This window comes from Lactuca serriola, chromosome 8 (assembly GCF_051521515.1).
Source record: "Lactuca serriola cultivar US96UC23 chromosome 8, Lser_US96UC23_V15, whole genome shotgun sequence".
Lineage (NCBI taxonomy): Eukaryota > Viridiplantae > Streptophyta > Magnoliopsida > Asterales > Asteraceae > Lactuca > Lactuca serriola.
Genome location: NC_136415.1, coordinates 141,165,179 through 141,184,435, shown reverse-complemented (window position 1 = coordinate 141,184,435; position 19,257 = coordinate 141,165,179). Strand labels below are relative to the sequence as shown.

General features: G+C 33.5%; 3 protein-coding genes across 4 annotated transcripts; 2 read left to right on the top strand and 1 right to left on the bottom strand.

Moving 5' to 3' along the window:
• Positions 1–3,573: 3,573 nt before the first annotated feature.
• Positions 3,574–5,521, top strand: LOC145070474 (uncharacterized). Its single transcript, XM_079017418.1, has 5 exons — positions 3,574–3,792; positions 4,473–4,587; positions 4,828–4,917; positions 4,993–5,091; positions 5,178–5,521. The coding sequence occupies exons 1-5, from the start codon at positions 3,725–3,727 to the stop codon at positions 5,274–5,276; spliced, it is 471 nt and encodes a 156-aa protein (XP_078873544.1). The 5' UTR covers positions 3,574–3,724; the 3' UTR covers positions 5,277–5,521.
• Positions 5,522–8,432: 2,911 nt separating this feature from the next.
• On the top strand, positions 8,433–10,013 carry LOC145065853 (uncharacterized). 2 transcript variants are annotated; one of them, XM_079012954.1, is made up of 3 exons: positions 8,454–8,574; positions 9,456–9,524; positions 9,647–10,013. In XM_079012954.1, exon 3 carries the CDS (start codon positions 9,655–9,657, stop codon positions 9,829–9,831), a length of 177 nt encoding a protein of 58 aa, XP_078869080.1. In that variant the 5' UTR covers positions 8,454–8,574; positions 9,456–9,524; positions 9,647–9,654; the 3' UTR covers positions 9,832–10,013. The 2 variants fall into 2 exon arrangements, with proteins under 2 accessions (XP_078869079.1, XP_078869080.1); XM_079012953.1 differs by lacking the exon at positions 9,456–9,524 and having other exon boundaries at positions 8,433–8,574.
• Positions 10,014–10,424: 411 nt separating this feature from the next.
• Positions 10,425–14,002, bottom strand: LOC145065852 (transcription factor EMB1444-like). The gene is made up of 11 exons (XM_079012952.1): positions 13,245–14,002; positions 12,849–12,962; positions 12,657–12,741; positions 12,517–12,558; positions 12,337–12,396; positions 12,127–12,228; positions 11,433–11,960; positions 11,228–11,329; positions 11,029–11,142; positions 10,817–10,942; positions 10,425–10,721 (listed from the first exon to the last, which is right to left on the bottom strand). Exons 1-11 carry the CDS (start codon positions 13,352–13,354, stop codon positions 10,641–10,643), a joined length of 1,464 nt encoding a protein of 487 aa, XP_078869078.1. The 5' UTR covers positions 13,355–14,002; the 3' UTR covers positions 10,425–10,640.
• Between the last annotated feature and the right edge of the window lie 5,255 nt (positions 14,003–19,257).

The following is a 19,257-nucleotide window of genomic DNA, read 5'->3' as shown; positions in this document are numbered from 1 at the left end:
CAAAAACACTCTAGGGCTAGGTTTTGGGGCAAACATGGTTAACCAACACACCCAAAACTGATACTTTATGGATCTTTGGGCCAAGACACACCTAGATCTGAAGTAGAACCTCAGATCTGGACTTCTAACTCAAAAAGGCTCCTTATCATACCAAAATGGCCCCAAAACATCATCCATGAGAAGATCTAGAAGCAACAAGGCAAGGTGATAGATTGTTACCTTCAAACTGATGCTTACAACAAAAGGGTTGGATCCTCTAGATCCTTAATGGTCATATCCTCCAAACCTTCCTCTTGCAAAAGCCCCAAGCTCACTTCCTTCCTTCTCTCACTCAACTAGGGTTTGGAATCGTGTATAGCAGCTTCTGGCCGACAAGGGGCACTAAGGAGAGGTCTTAAGGTCCTTTAAATAGGGCACCAAGTCCCGAACTTAGGGTTTCCCAATCTAGACCGGACTCGCCGAGTCCACTCTCCGACTCGTCGAGTCGGTTACTTACTCTTCGACCCGGACCCCGGTCGGACTCGTCGAGTTCCACCCTAGACTCGACGAGTTGACCCCTTTGACCTAGGGTCTTTCCTTTCCTTTCTTGTTCTTTCTGATTTCGGGTGTTACACTATTGGGGAGTTAGAGTGTCCGTTGCGAGTTCCCATCGCTAACAAACACAGGGGTTTCTGCATCCGCGGTGTATCAGGGTTGTATATTGGAGATCTTCAGGGTGCCTTATCCAATTGATTTGATCCCTATCCCCATGGGGGATGTATGCGTGATAGCAGGTATGGACCGGCTGAGCATGTTTAGTGCCATGATTGATTGTTAGAGCCAACGAGCGATAGTTCAAACCCCAAGTGGGGGAGAACTGGTTATCTATGGAGAGGGCACTAGGGTTGGTTCAGGATGTTGTTCGGCAGCTAAGGCTCATCAGTATATTCAGCACAGCACGGGTGTGCAAGTTATTTGGCTTATGTGGTTGATACTCAAGTTGGGGATCAGATTTTAGTTTCAAAGGTTCTAGTTGTCAGAGATTTTGTTGATGTGTTCCCAGAGGAGTTACCCAGTGTGCCTCCTGAGAGGCAGGTTGAGTTCAGGATTGATCTTGTGTCAGGTCCGGCCTCGATTTCTAAGGCGTCGTACCGTTCGACACCACCAGAGATGCAGGAGTTGTCATCTCAACTTCAGGAGCTGCTAGGCAAGCAATTCATCAGACCGAGCAGTTCTCCGTAGGAAGGACCGATACTGTTCGTCAAGAAAAAGGATGGTTCACACCGGATGTGCATTGATTACCAGGAGTTGAACAAGTTAACGGTGAAGAACCGTTATCCCCTTCCGCGAATTGATGACCTCTTTGATCAGTTGCATGGTGCATCTTGGTTCTCCACGATTGATATGAGGTTTGGGTATCATCCGATGAGAGTGAGAGAGGAGGACGTGGAGAAGACCGCGTTCCGGACTCGTTATGGGTATTACGAGTTCATGATGATGCTCTTTGGGCTCACCAATGCAACTGTTGTATTTATAGATTTCATGAATCGCGTATGCAAGCCGATGCTCGACTGATCTGTTATCGTGTTCATTGATGATATCTTGGTGTATTCCAAGACCAGAGAGCAGCATAGGGAGCACCTTCGATATCTTGGGGGGGGGGGGGGGGGTTTGAGGCGGGAACGACTTTATACCAGTTTGATTTTGACTTTGACCAAGTTTAAGCTTAACGGTAGTTTGGGATTTTGATTTAGATCAGTCATTTGGTTGGAAATGGAGGCGGTTGGAGCTGAGATTCAGAGTTGAGACCTCATCAACTTTTGTCTAGTTTGCGATGTGAGTTTTCCTCATTGTATTTGTGATTCGAAGACACCAAGGTTGCCCTATTAGTTTGATATTCACTGATATGCTGAGTATGGAATAGATATGCATGATTATGCTAGTTATTGATATGCTAGTATGGTAGATCTGTAGGACTACATGTGATTCTGTTTGCATGATTATTTGTGTATGTTTATTATCTGGTATATGTCGAGATATTGTGTTGGGCTGAGGTTGTACTTCTCCGTGCGGTAGCCAACAAACCTTGGAGCAATCCAGATATGAGCCGAGGGTCGGGTAGGGCATGTCAGACTCATACTGAGGGCTCATGAGCATTCCAGATACGAGCTGAGGACCGGGCGGTATACCAGACTCGTACTGAGGGATTGATGGTATTTTAGTCTGATGATTGATCTAGTCAGAGAGCAAGCCAGACATAAGATGTGGGCCCCGATGGCAAGCTAGACTTATGTTGTGGGCTTAGAGGTGATCCAGTCGTTTAGCTGTGGACCCATTGCATGCTGTTATTGTATATGTTATTTGGTTATGTGATGGTATTTTGGGGGAACTCAATAAGCGTTGACTTACAATTTTGGGTTATGTTTCAGGTATTTCGGATGACCGCGAAAAGGCAAAGGCTTGACCGTACGCATCCTCTGTTTTATGAACTATGATTTTGGGGAAACTCTGATGTCAGAAATGTTTTGAAAACTTTTTTGTAAACAATTTATGGTTTTGGGTTGTATTTAAAAAGTTTAAATTTATCATGATTTTTTATGTATGTTACATATTCTGTGTTCATTGATCTCAAATTTCTCCGAAACGCTACAAAACTTTCCACATCTACATGAACTTTAACAAGAGGACTAAGTACATAAGTTTACATAATCAAGGTAGGATAAAACAATGATCTTTGCTCGCTTGAACATACACCTAATTAAATTGAGTTTCGAAAAAATAAACACTTAAATATATGAATGTATGTCTTCATGTGTCTCTAAATGAAATTGAAGGTTGACGCACTCATCAACGATCTTCACGATTTTATATACAACAAACATGATCGTATGAATGTCAATTTTGCAAGAAGAAAAAATAAAGATACAACATCACTAATGTACGGATAAATCTCAACTCCTGTAATAACTCTATAAAAACCTCCTTGTAATCAAACTTATTTCTCGATTTTACATACAAAATGGAAAGAGGGCGGAGATTGTAGACGATGGAAGAGGGCAGAGGTTGCAGATGCTAGAAGGGGATGAGGCTTCTAACTAAGTCTACGATTCCGGGTTTAATAGGGAGAATGAGAGATAAAGGGTTATTAATGTTTTATTAAGAATAAAAATAATTATTTGAAATAATTAGGATTATAAATAACATATACATATTTAATAACTAACAATAAGTTTTTAATAGAAAATATAAAACAAAGTTGAGTAATGGACTTAAACGGATGATGTTAATGTAAGTGATCAAAACATTTTCGTTAAATCAAACATATCTATTTGTATGTTTTGTGCGAAATTTAAAATTTAAACTTGAATCACATTTTTTTGAAAAACACATAAATCAAATTTATAGTTTAATAAAAAATAAATAGAACATTGGGTAAATATAAAAAAAAAAAATTAAAAATACAATAGCCATATCGAAAATTTCCCAAAAAACGTGGATCCGGCGTATACTTACATTATTGTTCTCATACCTAACGATTAACGGAGATTAACGGAACATTCAGTTTTAAGACATTTCATCCGTTTCTTTCTCTCGCCCTCTCGCTATCCATCTGACTGGTCATTGACGTCGATGACTACCACGATCACGGCGACTTTCACAACGATAATAATAAGTTTGGTAGATAAATCCCTCACCTCAGATTCATCAAATCTTGGAGCTTAATTTAGGGTTTGATCCAAGCCAAATGGGGTTCATCTTGTTCGCCGGGAGACTTCTCTTTGCTTCTCTCTTCATACTATCTGCTTATCAACTGTATATACTTTGATCTCTCTCTCTTTTTTTTTTTCACAGATCTGGTTCATATCAATTATAAGCTTGTTAATTGCTTCATTAGTTTCTTCTCCTGTTTAATATGCTTTTCTATTCAATTTTGTTTTTCTCTGAAATTCACTTAATAAATCGGTGTTCTATGGAGAAATAATGTGCTAGATTTTGACATTTAAATGGCTAATTGAGTTGAGCTGGTTTACGATGTTGAGTAAACGAAAAAGGACGCGTAGAACAGATCTAATTCATATTGACTTCTAGTTTGGTAATTACTTAATTACTTTAATTCTCTCGTTTACTGCTGTTACATATGCTGTAGCTTCAGTTTTCCTAATAAATTGGAGTTGTGATGCGTACTTTAACTGAAGAAAATGGAGAAATAATGTGCTAGATTTTGGGATTTAGATGGAAAATTATGTTGAGTAGGTGATTAAATTATTTCCAACCATCACATTGTTGCAAAATGCAAAACGATCGAACACTCAGCACGTGTCTAGCTCATATTGATTTTTTGCTTTCCTAATTGACTGATTAGTTTAATTCTCCTGTTAACTGCTGTTTAATATTCTTTTGTTCTTAATCGTTTTTTTGTATGTCGCTGATTTTTTTTTCTTAAATAAAGTTAGAGTTGTGCAATTGTGATGTATGTGGCTCCATCTTTTTAGGTATCATGAATATGGAACAGATGGAGGGCCAGCTGTAAAGGTTCTTGAACCAAAACTTGATGTGTTCACTAAATTGATTGCTTCTAAAGCTGGCATACAAATTCCTGAAATTGATGTAAGCATCTCTCTGTCTTTGTCTTTGATTATGTTATACATTTATCCATGAGAAGTTAAAGTTGCTTTTTTCTTGTGATTTTTCCGTCAATAGTCAATACCCATTAATTGCATATTCATTTACATTCATAATATTAAGATTCACAAGATGGAAACTTAAATACATATATGCCACAAAAGTTGACACTATGTATTTTATATATATTCCAAAATTAATTTGGTTTGTGTTGAACTTGAACAGACGAAACATGTAGTTTCAGCAGTGATTGTTCTTAAAGGCTTTGGTGGAGTTGGCTTCATATTTGGTAGCTATGCTGGTGCCATTTTACTGGTAAGTAATTAATTAATTAATCATACAATACATAATAATAATAATTCTTATGTTTCTTTGATATATCATCCACAGGTTCTGCATCAGCTTGTTTTTACACCCGTGTTGTATGATTTCTACAACTATGATGTTGAAGATGCAGAATTCGGTCAACTTTTTACTAAATTCACACAGGTTGGTTTAGCTTAATTCCCATTTTAGCAATGAAATTTTATTTAATTTGTGCTTTTTAATTTTTAATGGTTTAATTTTGGAAACAGAATATGGCTTTGCTTGGAGCTTTATTATATTTCATAGGAATGAAACACTCGATATCATTGCGTCAACAAAGAAAGGTTCCCAAGACAAAAACAGGCTAATCACTCCTTAGATACATAAGAATCCTTTAATCTATGTATGATTATCTTAGAAAAATCATGTCCATTTGTATTTGTATTTTTTATTTTATTTTATAGGGACTACATTAGTTGGGGTTCATTTTTTCTTATTTAAACTTGATACCCTTTTAATGTGAGGTTGATTATTCATTGCCGTATCATGCAAATTAACTTTTCGACTGATAGTATTGTATGGTGACTTGAGATATTTCATATTTGTTTGGCTGTGTACTCTTGCAAGTTAAAACATTTTCTTAATGTTAAGAAACTATAATTCGATTACATTGACTAATGTAAAACCTTGATCATTCTAGTCTAGCAAATGTAAAGTTAACAGCAACATAATCGAAAGATATGAGCAGAAGAATTATATTTAGTTGTTGAAGGACTAAAATGACAGTTAATTACAAAAGCATGGATAATTATCTGAAAATCGGCTCCTTTGGAATGTGTTAATCCATCGATAGATCACCACCCAGCCACCCTTGAAGTGCTTTGTAAGAAGATGTTATGTGACAAACAATTTTCGAATATACATGTAATCGTATGGTATAAAAGCTTACAAATGTTTTGTGAGTTACTTACCACATAGTCCCGTATGTGTATGGAGTACAAACCTAAGAAAATTTCAGAGTGTGGGCAAAAGAACATTTTTTCAACAACCGGCTATTTGTTGGTGGTACCAGGAAGAAATTACAAAAGACCTTTAAAATTTAATATTTATATATCTATTATAATATATATATATATATATATATATATATATATATATATATATATATATATATATATATCATCTTCCTTCATCGTATTAGTTAACAATAATAATCAACAATAAGTATTTTATAACAAATAATAATAAGTTGTTACAAAACTCTGTGCATATATGGTCGTTTATAGCTTTGTAATAATAATTGACTTTAAAATTAATTACCAACAATAATAACTAATAATTAATAATAGCATAATATTATAAATTATATTATATTACCTTACCAAATAATGATTGAAATTTTAACTAGTCATTATGATCGAAATTCAAAAATAATCAAATAAGTAAAACTTAAATTAATTAATTATAACAAAAATACAAGGTAATACTAAATTCAGAATAATATAGTGTTATTCACCATTAGGTAATGTGATTATAATAGATGTTTATTTTATTATATCGTTTAAATTAGTTATACTTTTATATAACTTTAGTGTAGAGATTATTATTTATGGTTAATGTGAATGACAATAATTTTATGCACTATATATATATATATATATATATATATATATATATATATATATATATATATATATATATATATATGATCTTTTGCGGACCCTTATTTTCTTGCGAACTACACGAATTTTTTCGTGTGACTTTTTTTTAAAAAATGGCTTAAAGCATTAAATCGGTCATATAGAAGTGCATCAGAAAAAAAAATATTGAAAAAAGGTGTACACATGAAAAGTGCATATATGCATTAACGTCGGAAGTGCATATGTTCGTCAAAAATAACTTTCATATGTGAATATTTTTTTTCGAAATTTTTTTGGGAATGCACTTCTGTATGACCGATTTAATACCTTAAGTCACTTTTTTCTAAAAAAAATTTCACACGAAAAAGTTCGTGGGAAAATATGAGTTCACAAAAGATCCTGACCATATATATATATATATATATATATATATATATATATATATATATATATATATATATATATATATATATGTGTGTGTGTGTGTGTGTGTGTATGGTGGGGGGGGGGAGGGGGGGAGTTAGGGCTGTAAACAAATTAAACGAACACGAACAAATGTTTGTTCATGTTCATTCGTTTAAGTTAGCTGAACAAATTAACAAAGACAAGCGGATAAATGAACGGGTTTTCTTGTTCATGTTCGTTCTTTAAACAAATTAAATAGTTTATGTTTGTTAACATGCTAAAGGAACATAAACAAACAAAGATAAACAAACACAATTGAAAACATATGAACATAAACGGACATACAATATAGTAATGTAATAAAAATAAACCGAACATATATGAACATAAATAAACTTAAACGAACGTATACAAACATAAATAAAAGAAAGAAACCATTGTTTATGTTCATATGTTTAATTAAACGAACGAGAATTTGTGTTTATGTTTGTTTAATTATCAAATAAACAAACATAAATGAATTTCCCGTCGAACGATTTGCGGAACGTTCAGTTTATTTATAGTCCTATTTGGGGTTATTCATGGATTAATTAAACATGCTTATACTATGTATCTACGCTATTCTTGGATAAGTTTGAATAAAGTTATACCTTTAAAGATGATAAAGAGGTTCAATTGAAAACTTAACAAATAACAACATAAAAATTAAAGGTGGCAATCGTGTCGTGTTGTGTCGAAACACTAAACGGGTTGAAAGTGCTTGACCCTAACCCGACCCATTTAATTAACGTGTCGTGTCGTGTCAACCCGTTTATTTTCGTGTCGAGTTCGTGTCAGGTTTCGGGTTAGGGCTATACCTCGAAATATGTCGTGTCATGTGAGGTTAAAAGATTGAGCATGTTGAAAAAGTAGGAGTTGGGTAAGCGGAAAGGAAAAACTAATAGTTTGGAGACAGAATATATGAAGTTATAGCAAGTTCAGATGACAAAATTAAAAGAGTGAGAGTTGGGGAGGCGGATGACGAAGGTCATGAAGATGCGATAGTGGTGAAAGAGATCGGGTAGTTTGTGAGAGAATGAAAAAATTGAAATGAATTCTTGACCTAGATGGCTAAGTCATTTCAACATTACAAAACAATTCAATTCGAAGGCTTTCTTTTACTTATGGTTTTGATTTTGTATCTTTCTAGTTTATTTAAATAATTCAAAATACTTGCATATAAATAAACGGGTCATTTTCGAGTCACATTCGAGTTGAAATTCTCAACCCTAACCTTACCCATTTAATTTTCGTGTCATGTCGTGTCAACCCGTTTATTTAAACGGGTTGAAATATCTTACCCAAACCCGTTTATTTTGTGTCGGGTTTCGTATCGTATCAATTTTTGCCACCTCTAATAAATATCGAATAAACCCATAACAAGGGCTAAAACTGTTAGTTTTTTTTTACCAAAAGGGTGTATATTATAAAAATATTTACCAAATAAGGAGTATTTGTAATTTAATCTCAGAAAATCGGGTTACTGATTCCTCAATCCTGCGCCTACACAATCCAAACAACCCAACACTCCCAGACGCCGTCTCCATCTCCGGCCATACCAGACGCCGACAACTCCATTAAGGTTCGGATTTGAGCTTTTATTTTCGATTTCTTTCACGATTAGGGCTCATTCACAGTGTTTCTATTTCTGTTTGAATACGATTTTTGATATGCATAATGGAGAAGAAGAACCTGATGGTCTGTTACTGTTTTCTGATTATAAGATGCGATTTTTATAATAAGTTTCTCTGATTTTTGATATGGATAATGGAGGAGAAGAACATTATGGCCTGTTTATGTTTTTTAATTATAAGAGTGAGAGCTCTGCGTTTCAATTAGGGTTTCTTTGTTTACATTCTCATAATCGTTGTTAAAAGCTTTTTGATCTGCTCGTGTTTTAGGTCATAAAAATTCTTGTAGATTTGTAGGTTGTTTTCGTTTTCTTGCTTTATATTTCAGTGTTATTAATGAGTTGGTTTGTTTCAAATATCTGGTTTAATTCTTTAATTCGGTTATAAAACAATGTTTATGGTTTTGAAGATCATCAAAAAGAAAAAATCAAGTTGCTATATTTTGAGAGAATGCATTTTCTCTTAATCAATTCATCATTCTCAAATCATATATACTAATAAAAAACAGTATTAAAAAATACTAGTACATAAATAACAACCATATGCATGGTTAATCTCTTTAAAGATATCAGAGCTGCTTCATGAAAGGCAAGGTGAAGAACAGCCTCAACACTTTTCTTTATTGTGGATTAAACATAGAATTAAGAATGGGAGAGGAATTATAAAAGTTAATAGGTGTTTCATGTTTGTAAAAATGAATCATATAAACAATCTAGGACATTTATTTAGATTCAAAAAACAATTTCGTGTGCTACATCTCTTTGACTGTTTTATGATTGTGTTACATGTTAGAAATAAGAATCACAGTAGATTTTTAACTGAATTGTTTCAGGTACATTGGGAATCCAACAATTCCAAGATTGCAAATTGGAGACTAATCTGTTCTCTGATTATGAGAATTGTATGCTACTTTGTTTTTTATGAACTTATGTGATGCCTTGATACACATTAAGCCTTGTGATCCATTTGCAAAATTGGTTTCAATTCGTTTGACTGATGTTCTCTTGTCTGGTGTGTTTGCAGATTAAAAAATGGGAGAGAAGAAAAAAAGTGCTACGATTTTCATACGCCTAGTTTCTGCTGCAGGGACAGGTTTCTTCTATGTTAAGAAGAAGAACCCAAGGAAGATACAGACAAAGCTTGAATTCCGAAAGTATGATCCTCGTGTCAATCGCCATGTCCTCTTCACTGAAGCCAAGATGAAGTAATTAAAAGCTTTAATAGATGGTAACTTTCAGAAAACACCCTTCCCTTTTCATATCCCATCTTACTACTATTGGGACTTCTTTTCCATTCCATAACAACAAGTATGCTTTGTATGTGTCTTCTTTATGTTTCCTGTAACACTCTTGAGTACTTTAATCTGATAGAAATTTGTTCTATTGATTCATCCATCTTTTATGCTACTAGTCTTTGATTCTTTTCTTTTATGTTCTCATTCCAAGAGCAGGGAGATTTGATATTTGATACATTTGTATTGGCTCCAACCTTGTGGTTGTGAGAGAGAGGGAGATTTAGGTCTTGTAATTTTCATTACATCACTAAGCAATATCATTTTCTTCATCAATCTTCACTAAATAAGTATATGTTTCTTTTAATCCCATTAAACCCTAATTTCTGTTTCTCATCACCCACAACTCGAAACCAATATAACAATAACAAGTGATTAAGACAACTTTTTACACTTTGAAAGGCAAGTAGTGCTTCCTAGGAGAAAGGCTAAGGAAGTGCAACATCAATTTACTCATTTTTGTGAGCACCTTTTGCCACTGGGTAATCAATCATAAGTTAAGTTAACAAATTCAACGAAATCTGTAAAACTTTATATTCCCAAACCACACAGTAATCAATCATAAGTTAAGTTTACAAGTTCACAACAAACAAAAGAGGAAAAAGAAGCAATCTTCACTCATTTCCAGCAACCAATCTTGCATAAATAACAATAAAAAGAACAAAAATTTCCCAGAAACAGAATCAAAATTCCTAGCTATCAAACACTCTATGAAGATTATCAGACTCAGGTGCTCGTCTTCATATTCCATATCTGAAGGAGTGACCATAATATATCCACCCGATGTATGTTTCTGTTATTATCGCCCTGTAAAAAACATAATATTCACAACATTTTAGTCACTTGACTTTTTTTTTTAAACAAAAAAGTCCAAACAAGCCTTGGGTCAGGAATGGATGTACCTCAACAACAAAACACATCCAGGTTTTATCACCATAGACATCTGTCACACCTTTTAAAATGGTCAAACCCAAGCTCCTAATTGCTTCTGTCATCTCCAGAAAGTCAACACATTCATCGCACATCATCTACATATACAAACCAAATAAATGTTGACAAAAAGATTACAAAAAAAAAAAAAAAGAAATTCCAGGGTTTTTATCGCTTTTTGTACCTTTACCAGCATTTGCCCATCGACACCAATATTTTCCACAATTATCGGACACAGTTTTAGGTCATTCCCTACTTCCATTGCCCAACTCGAACCCTGCTTTTCCTTTCCAACCGACTGCAGAATCACAAATTCCAATCAACATTTGGAATTGGAATTTGAACCATGGCATATCATAACACGTAGTATTCAAACAAATTACCTTGAAGTCAGCAGATTTGTTGATTTTATGAGTATGCTTGGTGACACATTGCATGAAAAGCATATGCTTTATTGTTTGTTCCAAAAGCGAATCAATACTACACTGTAACAGACACAAATTACTCTTCTCAACTCAAATTCTCAATGAAGGAAAAACAAGACAAGAGTATTTTATAATTTGAACAACACAACAGCAAGAGTGTTACCTTTGATCCATTGGGAACAAGCTGCCTGAGTTCCTTAATACGATCTTGAATCATCTGTCTATCTCTGGGTCGAGGTCTGGCTCGTTTTTTCCCGACCTTAACCACTTGTTCATGCAACCCCTCTACCTTTCTGTATGATGCTTCCATGTCAATTGAGTAACAACCCGAACCACTGGTTGATCTGCCTTTAGCAACAACTGCTTCCAAAAGATGTTGAGAGCCAGATATTTTGCTACTGCTTGTTTCTTCAGGCATCTTGTCAACAGTTAGGGTCTCGGTTGTTGTTGTTGTTGTTGTTGTTACTGTGTCCCAATTGAAACTATTACAAAATGCGGGTCCCAGTGCTTCGTATAACTCGCATCCAGCAGGAAACTTGAGTGACTCTTCGGTTTCGGTTTCAGAAGTTATGGGCATGAACAGGTTTTGATTTTGATCATTGCAGATGAAATCAGACATGTTCCATCTGTTGTTCATTGTTCTACTTCTATTGTGATTGTTTACATGCCCTGAATTTGTAGATAATTCTGTCTGGAAGGAAAAGGATTACATGGTATTATAAGAAATGATGTTTGGAACACATTTGTAAAATAGGACTTAATGAGGAAAGCCTCATTGCGTTAAGTCAAAAAGAAACAACACTATAATAATATATTATATATTATATAAGGGATAGATTAGAGAAAGAATGATATACCACACAAGGAGAAGAGTCTGTAGATGTAGACACCATTAAAGAAGTTTGTTGGTGGGAAAAGATCTCTTTAATATGGTTCATGAGCTTCAAATCCTCAGCCATCTGTGCATTTGAAATAACACAATATGAATATAATGCGAGTTTTTTTTTTTTTTTTTTTTTTTTCTAAATAAATAAATATACAACGAGGTGAGATTGAAGTTGTCTTACAGTTTTTAAAGAGCCAAGTTGTATGACCCCAAATGGAGCAACAGCCATCACAGCAAAAGTCTGCATAACACAAAAACACCCAAACACACATCATTTCATGATCAACTCCATGGAATCTTTGTTGCAAAATATATTGCTTTTATTTTTAATTACCATAGCTGATTTTTATATGTGACGTACCCTGATCCCGGATGTAAACTGTGTTTTCCATTCATCAAAATGCTGAAAATTAACACACATACATTTATATATTAAGTCCTCAACTTTTTATGGTCTACATAAAAGCTTAAAATACGTTAAAAATCCGAGTTATTTCTCACCCCATCTAAAGAATTCGGGCTGTTGACAAGTTGATGCCCGGATTTCCATACATGTTTACCCGTAGCTGCAACCTGCCCGATGATTCTGCCCAACAAAGAAAGTACAAAAACAAACGTATTATGGTTTATGAACATGATTAATGAATGATAGTGATACAATGTATGCATAAATATAAATATTTACCAACTTACCCTTCTCCAATGGAATATACGCTATAAGACATCTGTACGATTGCTAATTCAACAAGATTATCCGCATAACTGTCGTCGTCCGTGTTGCAATACACATCTTCGCATGTCAAAATCCTACAATTTTTTTCCCAAATTGGTAAGTTTTTCAGCTAAAATTACGTATTTGCCCATCCTCTTTGCAGAAAAGCAAGATTGAAGGGTGTTTTAGGTATTTAACAGAAGTTTAGAATATTGAACTACAAGACCGGAGACCCTATGATTGATACTGACTGACTTTTGGAGAACCATTATTTTTGAGAAAAATCCAAATCTAAGCAAAATATTATATACAATTATACATATTTCAAATCAAAATTTGACAAAAATATAACACTAAAGTTTCAGAAACAATCTTACATTCGATCTCCATGATTGAGTTTCCAAAAAGCAGCATACTTCCAGTCACTGTTAACACACAGATTCTTCAGTTCTTGGTGTAATTCCACACCACCCATCATCATCATCATCTTCTTCTTCCTCACTATGTTAATGTACTCTAAACACCCCCACCCCCAAACACAAACTAAATTGACTTTTTTACCCTTTTGCAGATTCTAACTACCCCTGTAAGAACCTCTACCTGCCTGTTTCCTCCGAAGCCCTGCTCGCCGTTTTATCGGTGGCCCAACTGTGGGAGGAAGAAGACTACCCAATCCCATCTTCTCCCCAAATCACTCCAAACCCTAACCCTAACTCACTAATTCGACACCAAATCTGTAAGATCACCTTCCAAAATATCAATATCTGAACAAATTATAACACAATTCAACAACTTCAACATCAACTTCCAAGAATCTTGAACCCAATTCAATGTGATCAATCAATCAATCAATCAATCACCAAGAAATCTTTGATGGGTGTTTTTCTATTTTAACTAATATCAGACGACATGGATGAAAATAACATAAAAATGGAAGCTTTTCATGAAAGTTTGCTTTAATTTCAGTAAAAGAAACAAGTTCACAGAGACAAAGAAAAAGGTGTTTGTTTCAGCTTGTGGGTTTTTTCTCATCTTTCAAACTTCTGTTTATAGGAGGGCGGCTTTATTTTCTATGGCAAAATTTACACCCCACAGCCCTCTACTTTAAAGAGTTGCTAAATTGGCACTATAAGTGAAAACCATTTTTTGCTAATTGGTCCATATCATTTTTGGGAGTTATGGTTAGCTTTTTATAGATATAGCCCAATTTGATATGGCGAACAGAACACCAATGATTCTTATAGCTAAAAGCTATAACACCAACAAAACACAACCCAACCCCATTGCTATCTTGTCATTATGTTTCATGATAACTATTGATGTGTAATCAATGATATATGTTATTGTATGTTTTTTGGTTAATTTAAAATACAATAAGTTTGAAATTACTTTGTTTTGTGATTCGTATCACAAAAAGAGAATAAGGCAAGTCAAGACTTAAAGGGGTTTATTCCATGATAACAAAATTTGACTTGATTTCAGAACGTTAACTCTAATACTTCAATAATAAATTATACAACATAATTTGTTAACCATTTAGGGGGTGTTTGGATTCCTTATTTTACTTAATAAACACTTTTTGATAAAATTAAAAAGTGATTATTAGCATATATATATATATATATATATATATATATATATATATATATATATATATATATATATATTGAAATTAAAAATAAAATAGAGATCTTGAGATTCTCAACATTAACCATATATTTCACATCTGCCGCTCTAACCTTTCGACGTACCAACGTGACAAATCAGTTATAATCACAAATGATTATAAAGCGTTGTCCATTCCTTTCTCCTCCACCACCATCCCCGCCACCGCCACCACCACTACAACCACCTCTAACATCAGCTGACCCCACCACTGTCACCTCCGTTACTTATACTACCGTCACCTCTGTCACCACCATATTTTCTGCCACTAATTGTCATAATCATTTATGATTACTTACTTTGTGAACAAACATATATGTATAATCATTTATGATTAGACACATACGTATAAACATGCATAATCATATATGATTGTATCTTTCTGCCATATAATCATTTATGATTAGGCATACCCTGTTGCTGTCGGTACGCTGGAGCGTTAGAGCGATAAATGAGAAATATGTGGCTGAGGTTGAATCTCAAAATCTTTATTTTTTAATCTCAAGTGAATATATATATATATATATATATATATATATATATATATATATATATATATATATATATTTGTGTGTGTGCGTGTGCGCGCGTGTGACTAAAATGTGTTTTTTTTAATAAAAGTGTTTGTATTAGTTTATGTGGTGATAAAATATTATGTTAATAAGTTTTTTTTTAATTGTTTGGATTAGTTTATATTTGTAAAATGACAAAAAAAAAAATCTTATATATTTAGATGTAACATCCCAAAAATCAAGGTAAAATTTTCATTTTTCAAAATCAACCCACAAACCATAAATGTTTACAAACTTAGTTTCCAAAAGTCAAAAATCACAAATCAGAGTGTCCCCAAAATCAAATCTCATAAAAACTGAAGGATGTGCACAATCATGTCTTTGCTTTGCCCCGATCATTAGAAGTACCTGAAACATAACACATAAACTGTAAGCCAAAGCTTAGAGAGTCTCCCCATACCTCACGTAACATATCATATACAAACATACATGTTGGGTCCACAATCATCAGACTGGATTACCTTGGGTCTATAGTCATCGAGCTAGATTACCCCTGACCCACAGTCATTGGATTGGATTGCCTCGGCCCAACCAGTCATCGAACCAGAATGCCCCAGTCTGTTGGCTTACGTACATAACACTGAAGCCTCAACCCAAACCGCACTATGTCGACATATGCAACAAATAAAACATATAACAGTAACTGATAATTGTGCAAATCTTAACATATCAATACATCATAGCAACATTCTAAACCACAATAACAATCTACCGGGCCGACATTGGTGCCTTCAACCCACAAGTACAATGATGAACTTACCCCACAGTCTGAAAAGATAGCAACAAAGAACGCTGCCCCAAAAGTCAACTCTACAGGTCACCTATACAACAAACAATGACCTAAACTAAAACTACAACTCAAAATACCCAAAATGTCCCTAAGTCAAACTTGGTCAACCCTTGGTCAAAGTCAACAAGACAAAATGTCAAAGAAGGTCAAAGTTAACTAGGTATGCCCAACATACCCAAAATATGGGACACAAACCTCGTACGCGTAACGTACCACTTGGTACGCCCAACGTACGTCGTCTGCGTCCATTCCTTCTCATTAAGTGCTTAATCCTTAAGGGTTTTCCATCCAAACTCAGAACTAGACTCAAAACATCATCTTAAGTCATAAAGTTTCCACTTTTATGACTTTCCATGGCTAGAAAAGGTCCAAAAACAAAAACCCTAACTTATTAATCCATTAAGACATCATAACTCTTGCATGGAAGGGATATGAGGACCAAGATCACACTTTTATGATGCCTAACACCTAAAAACGTCTGAAAGGACATCTCTTCTTGTTAGAGTAATCCATACTCATAAACACCAAGCTTATGGGATAAAAATGGACACAAACTCAAAGCTAACAAGATCTACCCAAATACTTATCAAGTTTCAGACTTTATACCTCTGAATGATGCTTAAGGGTGAAGCACTTCTGGATCCAAAGTGACTTAAGCTTCCAAGATGGTTCCCTTTCCTTCTCATTCCTTCAAGAACACCACAGATACGCTCTTAAGCTCACAAAGACTCACACAAGGAATTAGGGTTTGTTAGGGACGAAAAGGGATGCGGAGGCTGATAAATAAAGGGGCCTCAATGAGATAATTATGCTTAAATAAGGTTCAAACCGTAAACTTAGGGTTTGGATTTTTGCCACTTACGCCCAACGTACGCACAAGGTGGCGTGTTTTCACTTAAGTGTTAAAGGGACCAATTTTGCAACACATTTTATATATAAGGGTAGAAATGGAAAATACCTGGATCAAGGGTGTTACATTAGAACTATTTAGTATTTTTATTTATAATATTTAATATAAAAACACTAGTTTATAACACGTGGGAACCACGATTATAAAATTAATTAAACTTTTATAATAAAAATTTATAATTATTAATCAATTATTTTAAATAAATCATTTTAAATAAATTATTAATTAAGAGATATATCAAAATTTTAAAGTTATTATTACTTCAAATTTAACATATATTTAGAAAATATAAATTTGAATTTTGAAATGAGTTGCCTAATATATGTACATGATTCATGACATAATACTAATGAGAAGTTGTATTAGAGTTTGACAAAAAAAGATTAAAACTATTCATTTATTAGAATAAAGATTAAGCTATAAACAAAAAAGGCTAGGTTTTAGTGGAGGTATTATAGTCTTTTAATATTTATAAGTCATAAGCTGATTTAAAAAATCAACAAAATGTAACTTATGAATTTTATTTTTGAGGGAGATAAAAAATATTTTCAAAAATGTTTATTAGCTTCCCATTATTATTATTATTATTATTATTATTATTATTATTATTATTAATATTTTGATTTTTAGATTTTTTGAAAAACTAATAAATCAATAAATCATTTTCAAACTCAATCCCCAAACCGCTCTTAATATAACAAATTTGTTCTTTGTAACGGTTTTATGTGTAATTCTTTTATCATTTTATGTAACATTGACATAAAATGATAAATTCATTCTATTAAACCGTATGGTTCTAAAGTACTAACATTAATGGTCATATTATGGTGAAGCTATTTTACACTTAGCCATTTTATAGACATTTTAACTATGGAACCCACCTTATTATTAAGTTTTTTAATGTTCCTTTCCACATTAAATCACGTTATATAAGCTTTTAAATAGTAAGAATATATTTACTAAAATTGGCTAAACTAATATATACATTGAGATACTAAAAATGAAACCAATAATACACGAAAAACAACTACGAAATGAAACAGGTTAAAGTCAAAATAATTGACAAAAAGCAGACTACGTAGATGAAAAAAAAAAAAAAAAAAAACTAAATATGATGCCATAAATCAAACAAATAAATGGAAAGCATTAAGTTTTATCTAATTGTGATTGTCAATGATCAGTAATCATTGTTTAAGATTATGGGTTTTCCCTTTTTTCCATATAGAAAGAAAATGCATGAAGTCACGACAAATTTACCAAAGAAAATCAAATATGGTTTTAAAAGCGAAACGAAATGATTATATGTGTAAGCTTTAATCATGCATTGTTTAAGTACATTTTTTTATTAAATATAAAATTCACTGGAAAAATATTATATGAAAAAAATTATTGACTACTGGTTATTTTTTATACAGTTATCAAATTGTTTTGTTCAATTATCCTGGTCTTAATTAAAATTTATAACTAAATCATTAAAAAAAAACAACCAAGTAGATCGGCCGATTTTTATCTTTTTCTATCATCAACATCAGTTTTTATTTTATAAAAGAATTATTCACTACATATCATATAAAGCGAACGTTTGTTGCTATTACAAACTAATAACAATTTGGAGAATCAAATGGCTTATAGCTTAGCGCCTATCATGAGTTGACGGATGTATGCCCTCAGCCAAAGGTTGAGGGTTCAAGTCTCACCAGAGACAAAATATGTAGATTTGGGAGTAGAATAGTGGATGCATGTGTAACCGTTCTAAAAAAAATCTAGAGATGAAAAGACTAGAATTTTATTATTAAAAGAACACTTGTTACAACTATAAAGCCACATGAAATACAATAGGTCACGACCATGATTTTTTAGACATAAAACACGTCCGATGAACTTTTGCGAGTTCAATTTATTCTTGGTGAAGAAATATTTAGGATCCATTCAACGGTCTCCACCAATAAGCTTAATGATGATTTGTGACTTCTTTTCCCTCGAGAGCATTAACGTTTTGCTCATTTCGGACGTACCATTTAACCATGCGACATGCACTCGTAATTTATCATCGCTATAAAGGCGTGAGGCTACGTATATCGGTCTTTCTAAGGGTTTCAAGATTATATATTTATGTATTTTATACTATTTGCAATGTGATTCTTGGTGTCATTTTAATTGCTAATCATTCATTATGTATGGTCTTCATTTGATTGTGTTTTCATACAACAACACATGAGTATGTTGTTCCCAAGTCGATATCGATTGTTGGTGCTCTACTTCTCATTCTAACTATTGCTCTATGTGTTTAAGATGAAGGCTAGTGTAGAATAAGACAAACATACAACTTATAATGATTTCCAAATGAGAATGGCTCCTTTGTCTTCATTCGATCTCCACTGGGGCACACTCTCTTTCTAATGAAACGAGTCGTAAAATCCTCCCATGTCATCACCCTATCCGACCGTGGTAGC

Coding starts and splice junctions, on each gene's coding strand:
- LOC145070474 (XM_079017418.1), top strand. CDS start 3,725: ATGGGGTTCATCTTGTTCGCCGGGAGACTTCTCTTTGCTTCTCTCTTC. Junction 3,793..4,472: donor ATACTATCTGCTTATCAACT/GTATATACTTTG, acceptor CCATCTTTTTAG/GTATCATGAATATGGAACAG. Junction 4,588..4,827: donor TACAAATTCCTGAAATTGAT/GTAAGCATCTCT, acceptor GAACTTGAACAG/ACGAAACATGTAGTTTCAGC.
- LOC145065853 (XM_079012953.1), top strand. CDS start 9,655: ATGGGAGAGAAGAAAAAAAGTGCTACGATTTTCATACGCCTAGTTTCT.
- LOC145065852 (XM_079012952.1), bottom strand. CDS start 13,354: ATGATGATGATGATGGGTGGTGTGGAATTACACCAAGAACTGAAGAAT. Junction 12,229..12,336: donor AACTTGGCTCTTTAAAAACT/GTAAGACAACTT, acceptor TCAAATGCACAG/ATGGCTGAGGATTTGAAGCT. Junction 10,943..11,028: donor ATGGGCAAATGCTGGTAAAG/GTACAAAAAGCG, acceptor TTGTATATGTAG/ATGATGTGCGATGAATGTGT.